This window comes from Martes martes (genome assembly GCF_963455335.1).
Source record: "Martes martes genome assembly, chromosome: 8".
Classification (NCBI taxonomy): Eukaryota; Metazoa; Chordata; class Mammalia; order Carnivora; family Mustelidae; genus Martes; species Martes martes.
In genome coordinates, this window is record NC_137895.1 from 129,963,948 (window position 1) to 129,976,898 (window position 12,951).

The 12,951-nt window shown below is 38.8% G+C and overlaps 1 protein-coding gene across 2 annotated transcripts in view; it reads right to left on the reverse strand.

Annotated features, from left to right (window-relative positions):
• The window catches only part of MPP7 (MAGUK p55 scaffold protein 7), a 290,474-nt gene that overhangs the window by 67,773 nt on the left and 209,750 nt on the right, over positions 1-12,951 (reverse strand). For both annotated transcript variants that reach the window (XM_080812558.1, XM_080812557.1), the window contains 2 exons: positions 12,425-12,621; positions 11,880-11,944 (listed from right to left, as the gene is read on the reverse strand). In XM_080812558.1, coding sequence (XP_080668684.1) covers positions 11,880-11,944; positions 12,425-12,621 — 262 coding nt within the window. The remainder of the gene's footprint in view (positions 1-11,879; positions 11,945-12,424; positions 12,622-12,951) is intronic.

Here is a 12,951-nt window from a genome sequence, read left to right on the forward strand (position 1 = left end):
TCATGTCATTCCTTGTGGGACTGGATCATTAACTGTGTCAGGCTGGGGGTCTGTCCCCTCAACCCCTGAATTATAGCATTTATGTGACTCTCATCAGATACTGCTTTAAGCCACAGTTACTCGGATACACACTCGCCATTTAACTGACCCAGTATACACCCTGGAAGTCGGGGAGAGTAGGTACCTCTCTATTTTAGAGAGAGGTAGAAGCTTACAGTAAAGTCAGTCCATCTCTTCACATCTCCCTGAATCCAATCCTGGACAGTCGCCTCAACACATATGCTGGCTTGGCCAGGAGACTAGTTTTGGTCAATGGGACATCAGCTTCACCAGCACTAACATACTGGAAATTGTTTTTTTCTGTTGCTCCCTGGAACTCTGAGATGTGTTATAAGCGAGTGTACTGGAGGATGAAAAACTATAGGACACAGAAATAGTTCTACTTCAGGTGAGCATCCCACCCGCCAAAGCAGCCCAACTACCACTCTGGTTCACCAAGATGACAGAGCATACGAACCACTCAGCTGACCACAGACTCAGGAAAAGAAACATTTGCCCCCTGAAGCCATTAAAGTTTCTGAGGGTATACCAAAGCTGCTAGGACTCGTACAGGAATTTAGTGAAGTGTCAGGGTATAAAATCAACGCACAGAAATCAGTTGCATTTGTATACACAACAGCAAGACAGAAGAAAGAGAAATTAAGGAGTCAATCCCACTTATAATTGCACCCAAAACCATAAGATACCTAGGAATCAATCTAACCGAAGAGGCAAAGAATCTATACTCAGAAAACTACAGACTACTCATGAAAGAAATTGAGGAAGACACAAAAAAATGGGAAAATGTTCCATGCTCATGGATTGGAAGAAAAAAAATATTGTGAAAATGTCTATGTTAACTAGAGCAATCTACACATTTAATAAAATCCATATCAAACGCCATCAATTTTTTTTTCAAAGAAATGGAACAAATAATCCTAAAATTTGTATGGAACCAGAAAAGACCCCAAACAGCCAGAAGAATGTTGAAAAAGAAAATCAAGGCTGGTGGCATCACAATTCTGGACTTCGAGCTCTATTACAAAGCTGAAATCATCAAGACAGTATGGTACTGGCAAAAAAAAACAGAAACAAAGATCAATGGAACCGAACAGAGAAAACAGAAATGGACCCTCAACTCTATGGTCAACTAATCTTCAACAAAGCAGGAAAGAATGTACAATGGAAAAAAGTCTCTTCAACAAATGATGTATGGAAAATTGGACAGTCACATGCAGAAGAATGAAACTGGACCATTTCTTTACACCATACACAAAAACAGACTCCAGATGGATGAAAGACCTCAATGTGAGACAGGAATCCATCCAAATCCTTGAGAACACAGGCAGCAACCTCTTCAACCTCAGCCACAGCAACTTCTTCCTAGAAACATCGCCAAAGGCAAGGGAAGGACAAAAATGAACTACTGGGATTTCATCAAGATCAAAAGCTTTTGCACAACAAAGGAAATAGTCAACAAAACCAAAAGACAACCGACAGAATGGGAGAAGATATTTGCAAATGATGTATCAGATAAAAGGCTAGTGTCCAAAATCCATAAAGAACTTATCAAACTCAACACTCAAAGAACAAATAATCAAATCAGGAAATGGGCAGAAGACATGAGCAGACATTTCTGCAAAGAAGACATCCAAATGGCCAACAGAAACGTGACAAAGTGCTCCATATCACTCGGCATCAGGGAAATACAAATCAAAACCACAGTGAGATACCACCTCATACCAGTCAGAATGGCTAAAATTAACAGGAAACGACAGATGCCGGTGAGGGTGCAGAGAAAGGGGAGCCCTCCTACACTGTTGGTAGGAATGCAAGCTGGTGCAGCCACTCTGGAAAACAGTATAGAGGTTCCCCACAAAGTTGAAAATAGAGCTACCCTATGACCTAGCAACTGCACTACTGGGTATTTACCCCAATGATACAATGTAGTGAGTGATTCAAAGGGGCACGTGCACCTGAATGTTTACAGCAGCAATGTCGGCAATAGCCAAACTATGGAAAGAACCCAGATGTCCATCAACAGATGAATGGATAAAGGTAAATGAATTCTGGATGATTCCACACACACTGGAATATTATGCATCCACCAAAAGAAAACACAAAATCTTGCCATTTGCAATGACATGGATGGAACTAGAGGGTATTATGCTGAGTGAAATAAGTCAATTAGAGAAAGACATTAACATAAGATCTCACTGATATGAGGAACTTGAGAAACAAGGCAGAGGATCATAGGGGAAGGGAGGGAAAAATGAAACAAGACAAAACCAGAGAGGGAGACAAACCATAAGAGACTCTTAATCTCAGGAAACAAACTGAGGGTTGCGAGAGGGGAGGGGCATGGGAGGAATGGGGTAACTGGGGGATGGACACTGGGGAGGGTACGTGCTATGATGAGTGCTGTGAATTGTGTAAGACTGATGAATCACTGACCTGTACCCCTGAAACAAATAATACGTCCTGTGTTAATTAAAAATAAATAAAATGCAAACAGTTTCAAAAAATAAAAAACAAAGTTTCTGAGGGTGTAAGGAGAGGTGTGTTAATCGATATATAGAGTATCTGGCACACTGTACTGTTCTGAAATGAGTAATTAATGGAAGTTTAACCTCTCCTTGACCATCCGATTATCGTTTTTCTAGCCTAAAAACTAGAATACTCTAGATTTCTGCATGGAGTTTGTTTTGTAGAATGCAATACAAAAGGGCAGCATACTGTCAAAGTATAGGCTTCATATGTGCACAGATGTGAATGTGAAAGTGGGAGGCCCCATTCTCTACCTGTAGGTTTGGAGATCATTCCTGTCAATTTTCTGACGCTCAGTTTCCTTTCTGTAAAGTGGGGAAAAAATCCCCACCAATCTTACAGGAGTAGAGAGAGTATATATTAAATACCAAATATTACATCTGGCCAAGTTCTTCAATAACCAACAGATATCATATACGTAAATACGAATCTAAAAATAAGGAGGTTAAGCGGTTCTCTCTCAAACTGTGTTTCTATGCTATGACCCATCACTCGTACAGGTGGGGACATGGTCATGGCAAGGGTGGGGAAGGTCTGAAGTGGGAGGCAGCTGATGAGAATTCTGATGCCTTTCACAGCTTCTAGATACCTTGGCTTTGGTTTATAACATCCCTCGGCCACTCTGGGAATGTTTCCTGGTGAAACAGACCAGCACAGCAATCACAGGCTTCATTATACTTGGGGATGTTCAGTCAATGGTTACATAGAGAGGCGCCATGTGATTAACCCATCATCAGGAAACAAAACCAAAAATGTCGGAAGAAGTTGTTTAGCTTTGGCTAGTTAACAGCTAACCAGATAACTGAGAACAGTGCTGACACGGTAAACTGAGTCAAATGACTTCGCCACAAACGCTCTTCCTCTTCTACCCAAAAACAGATTAATGATTTACAAAAACAGAGCATCCGGGAAGCTTCTGGGAACAACAACATGAAAGCACACTATGAATTCCTTTATGTTCAAGCCATGGAGCCTGTTTAACATAAAGGTTCATGCTACACACCCCACCCCACCCCACCCCCACCGAACCCCAGAGCATGCTAATGCAAATACGCTCACTTAAGGTAAAACAACATCCTGGTTTTGGAGAAAGCAACAGAAAGAAAGAAATCCTCTTCCACGACCAATTGCTCACCTATATACGTTCCACTGTGGTTACCAGCATATTCAGCATCTTCTGGATGGAGTATAAAAGCATACAGAACAAAAGCCAAGAAATAAAGCAGAACAGTTAGAAGCCCAGCCGCAGATGCAAAAAATAAATTACTTAAAACAATTATGTAAAGCACAGCATAGAACAGCCCTCACAACGCCACTCTTAAACATAAAACGTTTTGTTTTACATTTAAGCTTCAAGTGATGTTTTAAGACATCATGCAATTTTGTGTTTCAGCCTCCTTCAGGGGTTCCTTGATGCAGTTCCAAGAAAATTGTAAAAGATCTGCCTGCACTGTTTATACTTTCCGTAGTTAAGAAAATTACAACACTTGATCCCCCAAAGTCAATTTATTTTTGTAAATCGGGCTCTTTGATAATATGTAAAATATAGCACTGACTTTAGATTAGACAAAGACGTTGAGATTAAGATACATCCTTGCTTTGGAGGGAAAGAAATACTGTGTTGGGAAGGAATAAAGGCATATTATTTCTCTTTTTGTTTGGTTTTTGAAAAAAATGAACGGATGAAAACATTTTAAAATAAGTGATGTGTTATTAATTATTCCTTGGAGTTAAGTGAAAACTGGGTTATGCATATCTTAAAAATTTAATTGAAGAAGTGGGTACTTATTATTATAGGTCTCTTATCTTCACATAAATATGCTTCTGGAACTATCAGCACAGCATGTGCCGAAATCAAATAGTTGAGAAGATTCTCCTGACATCCTTATGTTAAAATAAGGATGCTGACAGATCTGAATAACATTGAGACTACCGACAGAGACAAAAACAATGTACTATCAGACTACTTTCCTTATTTCTGCTATATGAAGCAAAAACAGTACAGTTCTCAAACTGAGTCCAACCATGAGTTTTGGTACTGCAACATCAAGATGGAAGCTTGGATATATAATAATCTTCTATAAACTACTTGCTATATTCAATTTAACCCACACATCGTTGTACTAAATAAAATTAGTAGACTGGGGCAGGGAGGCTTTTATACATGTACCTTTAATTTCCTCTGAGAAGCACAAAGAAAATGAGAAAGGAAATGATTAAATGTGCAGAAAATACAATTAAAAGTAGGAAGAAGATGCATCTGAGGGAGAAAAAAAAAATCTACCTACCACACTCAACTGTTTCCTCATCTTAGAAAAGCCAAAGGGGAAAAAGAAATGTATTTTAAATATTTCAAAATTATTAGTCAACAAACAGAATTCATGATAAACTACGTTTTAGACTGCACTGTAGTCCTGGTCTGAAAAGAATACGTACACTAAAGCAGTAAAAGCGCAAAGCCTTCATTCAGCTTATTAAATGCCCAAATGGGAAAAATATAATAAGGAAAAAATTTTTCCAAAGTAATACTTTCAATGGGGGATTATTTTCATAGGACATTTCTGTTTATAAACTAATCTGTTTAACACTTAGGATATATATTTAGAAACAACCCTTAAAATGCCCTTAAAACGTCTCAATACCCTGTAAATTTAACAGTATTATCAATTTATTACACATATGAAATGAGTCAGGAAGAGCCCTTTACTTCATTCTGGCTACAGCATTTGATAAGAGGTGTTTTTAAAAATAATTCTAAAAATCACTAATTGTTACTAATAGGAAAGAAATTTAAGAGTTCCGTGTGACTGAGGACACTCACCTTCAGTTAAAGGTGGAAAAAGAACTGGCAATTTAATATAAACAAAGTCGAACCACAAGTCAAGGTAGAACATATTTTGCTACGAGACTTTGGAGAATGAATAGGGCTGATCGGGACAGTTTCCTGCTCACTTCTCTCTCCAAACTACAGAGTGGCAGTCAAAGAAAACACTTAGGAGAGAGTGTGCACCACCACTGTATTTTTCTTTTTCAAATACCTATGGGTCCTCCAACTGGATTGGATCTATCTGAACATAATTCACAAAAATGACAAGCAAATCGTTATTATTTGGGCTCGTATTGAGAATCACCCAAGCTGTGAATTTATTTACACTCATTACCTTCGTAGCTTTGAAATGCCACGGACATCTAAAACAAATTAGCGGAAAACGAACACTAAACTATGTGATACGGATTAGCCAAGCCAAGCAACCAGGCTTAGGAAAAATAATACAAGCAGAGTCTGCAATCGCAGACACCCCACCACGAAGCGGGTTATTAAACAGAAGGTATATTTTCTGAAGGAAAAACAGGATTGACTGAGTGTTGCGCCCTGATTAAAGAACCAGTGTCAAGTCCATCAGATTTTATCATCTGATTAAAAAGCCACGTCTCTCACACACACGTGCGCGCACTCACGCACACACACACACGCGCATAAGACCAAAAATTAAAACACCATGGTCAACCCACAATAAAAACAAACATCTCCATGTCACAAATAGTACGGCATGTTTCCTATTCTAATAAAAGGTGGTGAATATGCTGTGTGCATTCTCAGAAGAGTGTCTCCTCCATGCTCTAAGTAGGAAGAGAATGCTATTTTTTTGTGCGATAACCCACATGCATATCTATCTCCAAGCCAGCAACATGCTTCATGGACAGCCACAAGGAAAAGCAAAGAACACTTTTCCTTACACTTAGCAAGTCTGAACAAAGAGGAAAACATAGAAAAGGTTGATTTCGGAGACATTTGGGACAATTGTATGATTCTGAACTATATTCTTAACAAAGGCACTGTTCTGTGTACACTAAATGCATAAACGCGTTGAATTCTCGCACCGCTCCATGAAGCCAGTACTGTTCCCTCCGTGTCACAGGTGGCAATCGGAGGGACAGAGAAATGAAGCACTCTGGAACGGGGACCCACACGATCTGGCTTCAGAGTTTGCGTTTTTAAGTACCGTGCTATACTGTCACGCCAAAATCACTTATTATTTACTCTAGCTGTATGCTAGGAAATACAAGTTGGTGGGGAGGTCGAATGAAGTCCGTTAATTTCAAGCTTCCTGTCTACTCTCCATACCCTCCCAGCACACCAGCCTCTTGTCTCTTTCCCCAAAGCTTGACCCTCCCCGGCCTAAAAAGAGTTCACTCTCCACATCTTCAAGCACTGATGAGCAAGATGGGGAAACTACAAAACCACAGAAGAGAGGCCAAGAAGGTCACAGAGAGTAACTGTGGCTGTCTTCAGAGAACGGAGTGGAGAAGCTTTGGGAGAGGAATCGATGAGCCCCACGCAACAGGGCAGGGGGAAATTCTCCATGCTGCTGGCCGCCAGCTCCTCTGAGCGGGGCAACGTCAGATACTCTGGGCAGTTGGAGAAATTGTGTCTATATAGGTGTGTGATCGCATTTACGGGGTCAAAGCTGTGCTTTCTTCTGCCTCCCTCTACCCACATCAATCTTCCCTAAAAGTCTGCAATAACCCATGACCACAGAGTACACCCTTAATAGTTAATCAGCCCTTTCTTACCTGCATAGCATTGGGTTCCCAAGATAAAGGCAAGAGACAGTATGGCTTAGAACCTTTCATATGGAAAAGCGAAAAGCCATACCTTCTGAGAGTGTTCTAGAAAGAATATCTTCAATTTATATAAGAAGAACACAGTCGACTGAGATGAAAAGTGAGCAATAATAATTAGGCTATCACCTCAACCATCTCCTGACATAAACAGTCAGACATACAATTTACATCCCAGTTCATCTGCACCTCTGTGCACACAAACTCTGAACTTTGGCATTTCCCAAAGAATATCAGTAAATATTGGGGGGGGGGGTACCTACTTTCAGTATTTTTTAAAACCCCCTATGTTTCTGTTAACACAAAATCCCACCAATATTAAGAAATATTTGACAGAGTTTTAGGCATACAAATTTAATATAAGAACATAAGCAACCTACTTGTTAATTTCTGAATTAACTTTATATATGAGCACACTAAATAATTACTGTTTAAGGGGTGCCTGGGTGGCTCAGTGGGTTAAAGGCTCTGCCTTCGGCTCAGGTCAGGATCCCCGGGTCCTGGGATCAAGCCCTGCATCGGACTGGGCTCTCTGCTCAGCAGGGAGCCTGCTTCCTCCTCTCTCTCCACCTGCCTGTCTGCCTACTTGTGATCTTTGTCTGTCAAATAAATAAATAAATAAATAAATAGATCTTTTAAAAAAAAAATTACTGTTTAAAATGCCAGGAGAAAGGAGCTTACTCAGTTTGAATAGTTGTAACAACCTGGAACATCATATATACATTATTCTCAAAGGCTTGGCCTTCCAAAATACTGACACCATGAAGAGCGAATTCATTTGTTCATTCCGCGTTTAAACTGTACTGTTGGTAGATTGTGATCTCCAACCCACGAAATGCTTGTCTTTGAATGGACTTGGTTATATGCTGCTTGAATGGACACCTCTGGCTCCAGTTAAATATTTTCTCTTGTACCCACACGACAGCAGCCACAATTGGTTAAAACAGATTCTAAGATACAATACTTTGTATTTTTACCTTCAAATCTTTAAAAAAAAAAATCATACCTTCAGGATTTTTTTTAATTACAAAAATTCTGTAAGAACTGTTTTGTAAAAGAAAAAATTTTTAATGGATATTATTCAATCAGCGGCATGAGATCTTTTAAGGTATTTATAGTTTGATAACTAAAAAAAGAAACTAAGCACCATAAATAAAAATCATACTGGAATCTTCTCCTATAACATACACTACTTGAATATGAGGAGGCTTTTCTGAATACCCTGTAAACTAGATTTAAAATGTTATATATTGTTTAAGTCAAAGTTATTAATGTTTGTATTATTAGGAAGACAAAAACTTATAAAGTTTAATTTCAACAGAAAGGGAACAAACAGCATTTTAATTAATCAAAGAAAATCATATTTCTTTTTGAAGGTTAAGTGAGATCATATTGCTTTATATATGCAACTGAACTATAAAAAAATAAGCTTTTGGCAGAAAAATCATAGAGTACTTTCAATAATATCGACACAAAAATTGCAAGCTGCCAAATGGCTGTCCTTAAAACTTCTATACATTACTTAAGACATAAAATAGGCTTTAAACTCATTTCCAAAACACTTAACCTGTGTCTTTCATGTAAAAATCTAAAAGTCGGTCATGTCAAAGAGAACTGATCAGACTTCTAGGCTGTTCTGTCTCTATTACTAAGGTAAATCCATTATGTGAGAGCCTCTCATCGGATGAAGGAGAAAGGGAGGGAACACAGAATTCTATTATCAATTTCTTTGTTGGGTTGGCTACTCTTTGACACAACAGGAGGAAGTGGGGAAGAGTCCCTCTACCAAGCTTCTAAGATTCACTTACGCTTTAGTTTTAAGAGTTCATATTTTTTAGGAATGTTTAATTACAAGAGGCAGATTATTTTGTTTGAGAAGCCTATTTTCTCAATCTGTATCAGATATGCCAAAATTCTTGAGGGGAGGAAATAACCAAGCATCTAAGATAAATACCACAGTTTGGCATAAGGATGCCAGTTGTAAAGCCTGAAGATGTCAGTTTTATGGCTCCTGTCTTTATCTACCACGGAGTCAGGATCTACAGCTCGAGTCCACATAAATGCCTTCTCCAGTCCTTTCTGACTTTGATCTTGACATTGACTGAACCCTTAAATTTCCAGAGCTTTTCCTCCATGCGAACTTGAGTTATGATGATATACTGTGAGTCAAATAAAGAGTAAGACCACAGTAATGCAAGCAATTATTCTGTGAAAGAAGTTAAGTGGCTAATATAATACATATTATAATCTGATTGAAGTCATTATTCTAAATTCACTGTTTAACACAATCTCCTAGGTTTTAAGCGCACTTGTAAAATTTAGTGCCGAAAATTATCAATATTACTATTTTATAATAAATTTATAAAACACCAGCATGACAGAATTATTTCCCTTTAAAATATTTACATTAAGTTAGAAACGTTTCTTAAAACCTAGTCTATGAATTATTATTCAAAGTCATATAAATAAAAGATTTTATGTTAACTTTCTGTTTTTCTTCATAATGTTATTCTGTAGTTTAGCAAAGGACAAGATGGATGTCCTATCCTAAAAATCTAGATACCAAATGTTGAAGTCCAGAAAGTGTTGGGTTAGATGGCCTTTACAGTTTACAAGGAAAGAATCACTATCAGATACACAGATTACAGAACAAAGTGCTTTTAAATGACCTTAAAAATATTCAAAACCAGTATAATAATTTTTGCATAACTTTGGAGTTCAGGGGTTTAGGAGAAAACATTAAAAGAAAAACTTCAAATGGAACTTTGATTCTTTGACAACAAAAGCACTAACTTTCTATTTAAGCTTCACAGACACAGACTGTCTCTCTGAATAAGGCCATATTTACTATACATTAGTGACCTAGCTAATATTGACCCGATCTGTTTTTATTTAAAAATAGAGAACATCCATATATGAGAATCACCAATACATGAATATCCGTGAATTAAGGCTAATTAAAAATATATATATAGAAAAGAAGGAAAGGAAGGAAGTGTGGATGGGCATAGTAAACATTCCTAAACGGTCTTCAAGAGGCAGCAGAAGCAAAACAAAACAAAAAACAAACAGAAAACAAAAAACCCTAAAACATCCAGATAATGACATGTTAGTAATTTTGGAATAAATATTTCTCAGAGTCAAATATTAAAGATTACCACATAAAAACTCCGCATATTAACAGACAAACATTGCCCATTATAATTAAAAGCCCACAAATACTCCCTCTGACATTCACACGCATTTATACTGAAACTAGTTTCAGGAGAGCTGTTAGAAAGACAATATACACATTTTATGTAGGGTTTTTTTTTTTTTTTAAGAAACACATTTATAAAAACAAATAAATGAAAATTCACAATTCTACCAACTGGACATCTCTAAGTGGCCTAAGACTCAAACAAATTAGGAGTAGGATTCAGATTTGAATAGAATCACACTGATTTCCTTCTCGTGTTACACACATTGTAACCCCCAGGCACCAAATGTGCAAGAAGCCTGCAGGACCCCAATTTAGAAATCCCTCCAAGAGCGAGGGAGGTGGCCGCCGCGGAGGCTCTGCCAGCGAAAACTCATCGCACTTAGGAATGATGCAACCCTCTGGTTAATCTGTACACTTTCCGATGTCACAAGCCATGCGGCATTCTATGACAAGGGGGTTTTCCTTCTGCCCAGACTCAACGGAGCAGGAACAAGCAGGCTTTTGAATCGGCGCTCCACCTGAAGTATCCGCTTGCTTGTGAAGATTTATACTATGCTCGACCGTAGTTTGGCTCTCTTAAACTGTAATTCCTGCGCGATACGCGTCGACAAACTGACAGAAATAACAGGAGATGTGAAAAATGCGACAATACTAAAACCAGATGTTGGGGTAAGATTCCAGCACCATTTTACGTGTGCGTTCGTCTTTTAATGTACAATCTCTGTACTGAAAACAAAAGGCTTTTTTTTTTTTACTCCTAAAAATACCTAGAACCATGAAATGTTTAGGGAGATGGAGGAGGAAATTTATGGGATGGGGACTCGGCAGGGGTGAGGGGGTGGGTGTAGAAGAGAAGCTGAGAGGACAGGAGTGTGAAGGGAGGAAAAGGATGCAGCCAAATCCACACTATCTTCTTCTCAGTAACCCTACCTCATCCTTTTCCTGCACTTGTTTTGTTTTAATCCCGTCTTGTAACAACTCCAAACAGGCGAGTTGAAGGTCAGAGTTACTCTGATTTCTGGATAAGCAAGGAGCTAACAAGAACAAGAACAACTCTTCGTAGGCCCAACTGCCTTTGTGCCCAGGAAAGTAGTAGATTTTCTTCCCCTGGTTTTACCAAGAAGTGTCTTACCCGAACCTTCTAGCTTTGGAGGAATAAAAGCGTTGCATTTGAGGTGACATTTACAAGAACACCCACGTTCAGAAGTCAAGGAGGGTAGCCTTGCTAGTTAGCTTCTTAAAGGGTGAGTCACGGGTTTACTACAAACCACCACAAACACCCTCTTTCTTCAAAAGATTCACTTAAATATTCTACTGTGAGTTTCTTATTTGTTTGGTTGCCGTGAAATGATGATCCGAAAGCTATCACAAGGCACCACGAGCTCTCGTTCTCCCACAAACACCTGCTTTAATAGTCAAAAATAAACAGCGAGATTTGGTTACTCTGCATTTTTATGAACAAACTTACATGATTTCCTGTTGGAAACTTTCAAGGGCTGAACTAGTATTTCTGGTCGTCTCAGAGCCAATCTCCTGGGGGAAAAAGAAGGTCAATGCCTATCAATTTTCAGTACAGATCCAAGATTAATATAACACCAAAATATTAAAAGTCCCAAGGGAGGGGGGAACGAGAAGCCAGGGGGAAAAATGAACACAATGCAATCTATTCAAATTAAAAAATAAATCCTCTCCTTTTCAAATTTTTATAAATCATCCCCACTCCAAAATCACTCTTCTTCCCCCCCCATCTTTCACATCAATACAGTTTCAGATATTAATGTGCTATTTTTCCATTTGCTTCATAACAAAAACCGAATATGACCGGGTCCTGTCATATTATTTTTGGTCATTATTCATCCTTAGTTAGACAAAACAGAAATCCAAACCTGAGGGATAAAGGATTCTAAAGCAAGGTTTTAGTGCGCCTTTTATCACAACTCTCCTCCAGTGCTATTTTGCAGAGAACAAAAGGTCATTTGAAGAGAGACCACTATCCGCGTGCCAGCAGCTCACCTTTCCTGGAAATGCTTTGAGGGAATCAAGCCTGCCCTGGGACTGGCATCGTCCGCGTGCCTTGCCTGCCACCACGTTGCATCATCTTGGCTCATAATCTGAAGAATATCTCCCTTTTTGAAAGAAAGCCCAGCTTCCTTACAGGGAATTGCTTTATCCTCGTTAGGGTCATAGTCAAAGAGGGCTTTGATAAACATCTGGAAGAGAGTTTCATTTAAAAGGAATAAATATTTAAAAAAATAAATAAATGGGAAAGGGCCAAGATTCTTCTTTAAGGATACGTCTTTTTTTAAAGAAAAAAGGATACTTTTTTTATTTTTTAAAAAAGATTTTATGTATTTATTTGTGAGAGAGAGAGAGAGCCTGAGAGCATCAAGGGGGAGGGGGCAAGGCAGAGGGAGAAGTAGGCTCCCTGCTGAGCAGAGAGCCCGTTGCGGGACATGAGCCTAGGACTCTGGGATCAAGACCCGAGCCGAAGACAGATGCTTAACCAACTGAGCCACCCAGGTGTCCCCCCAAAAAAGAAC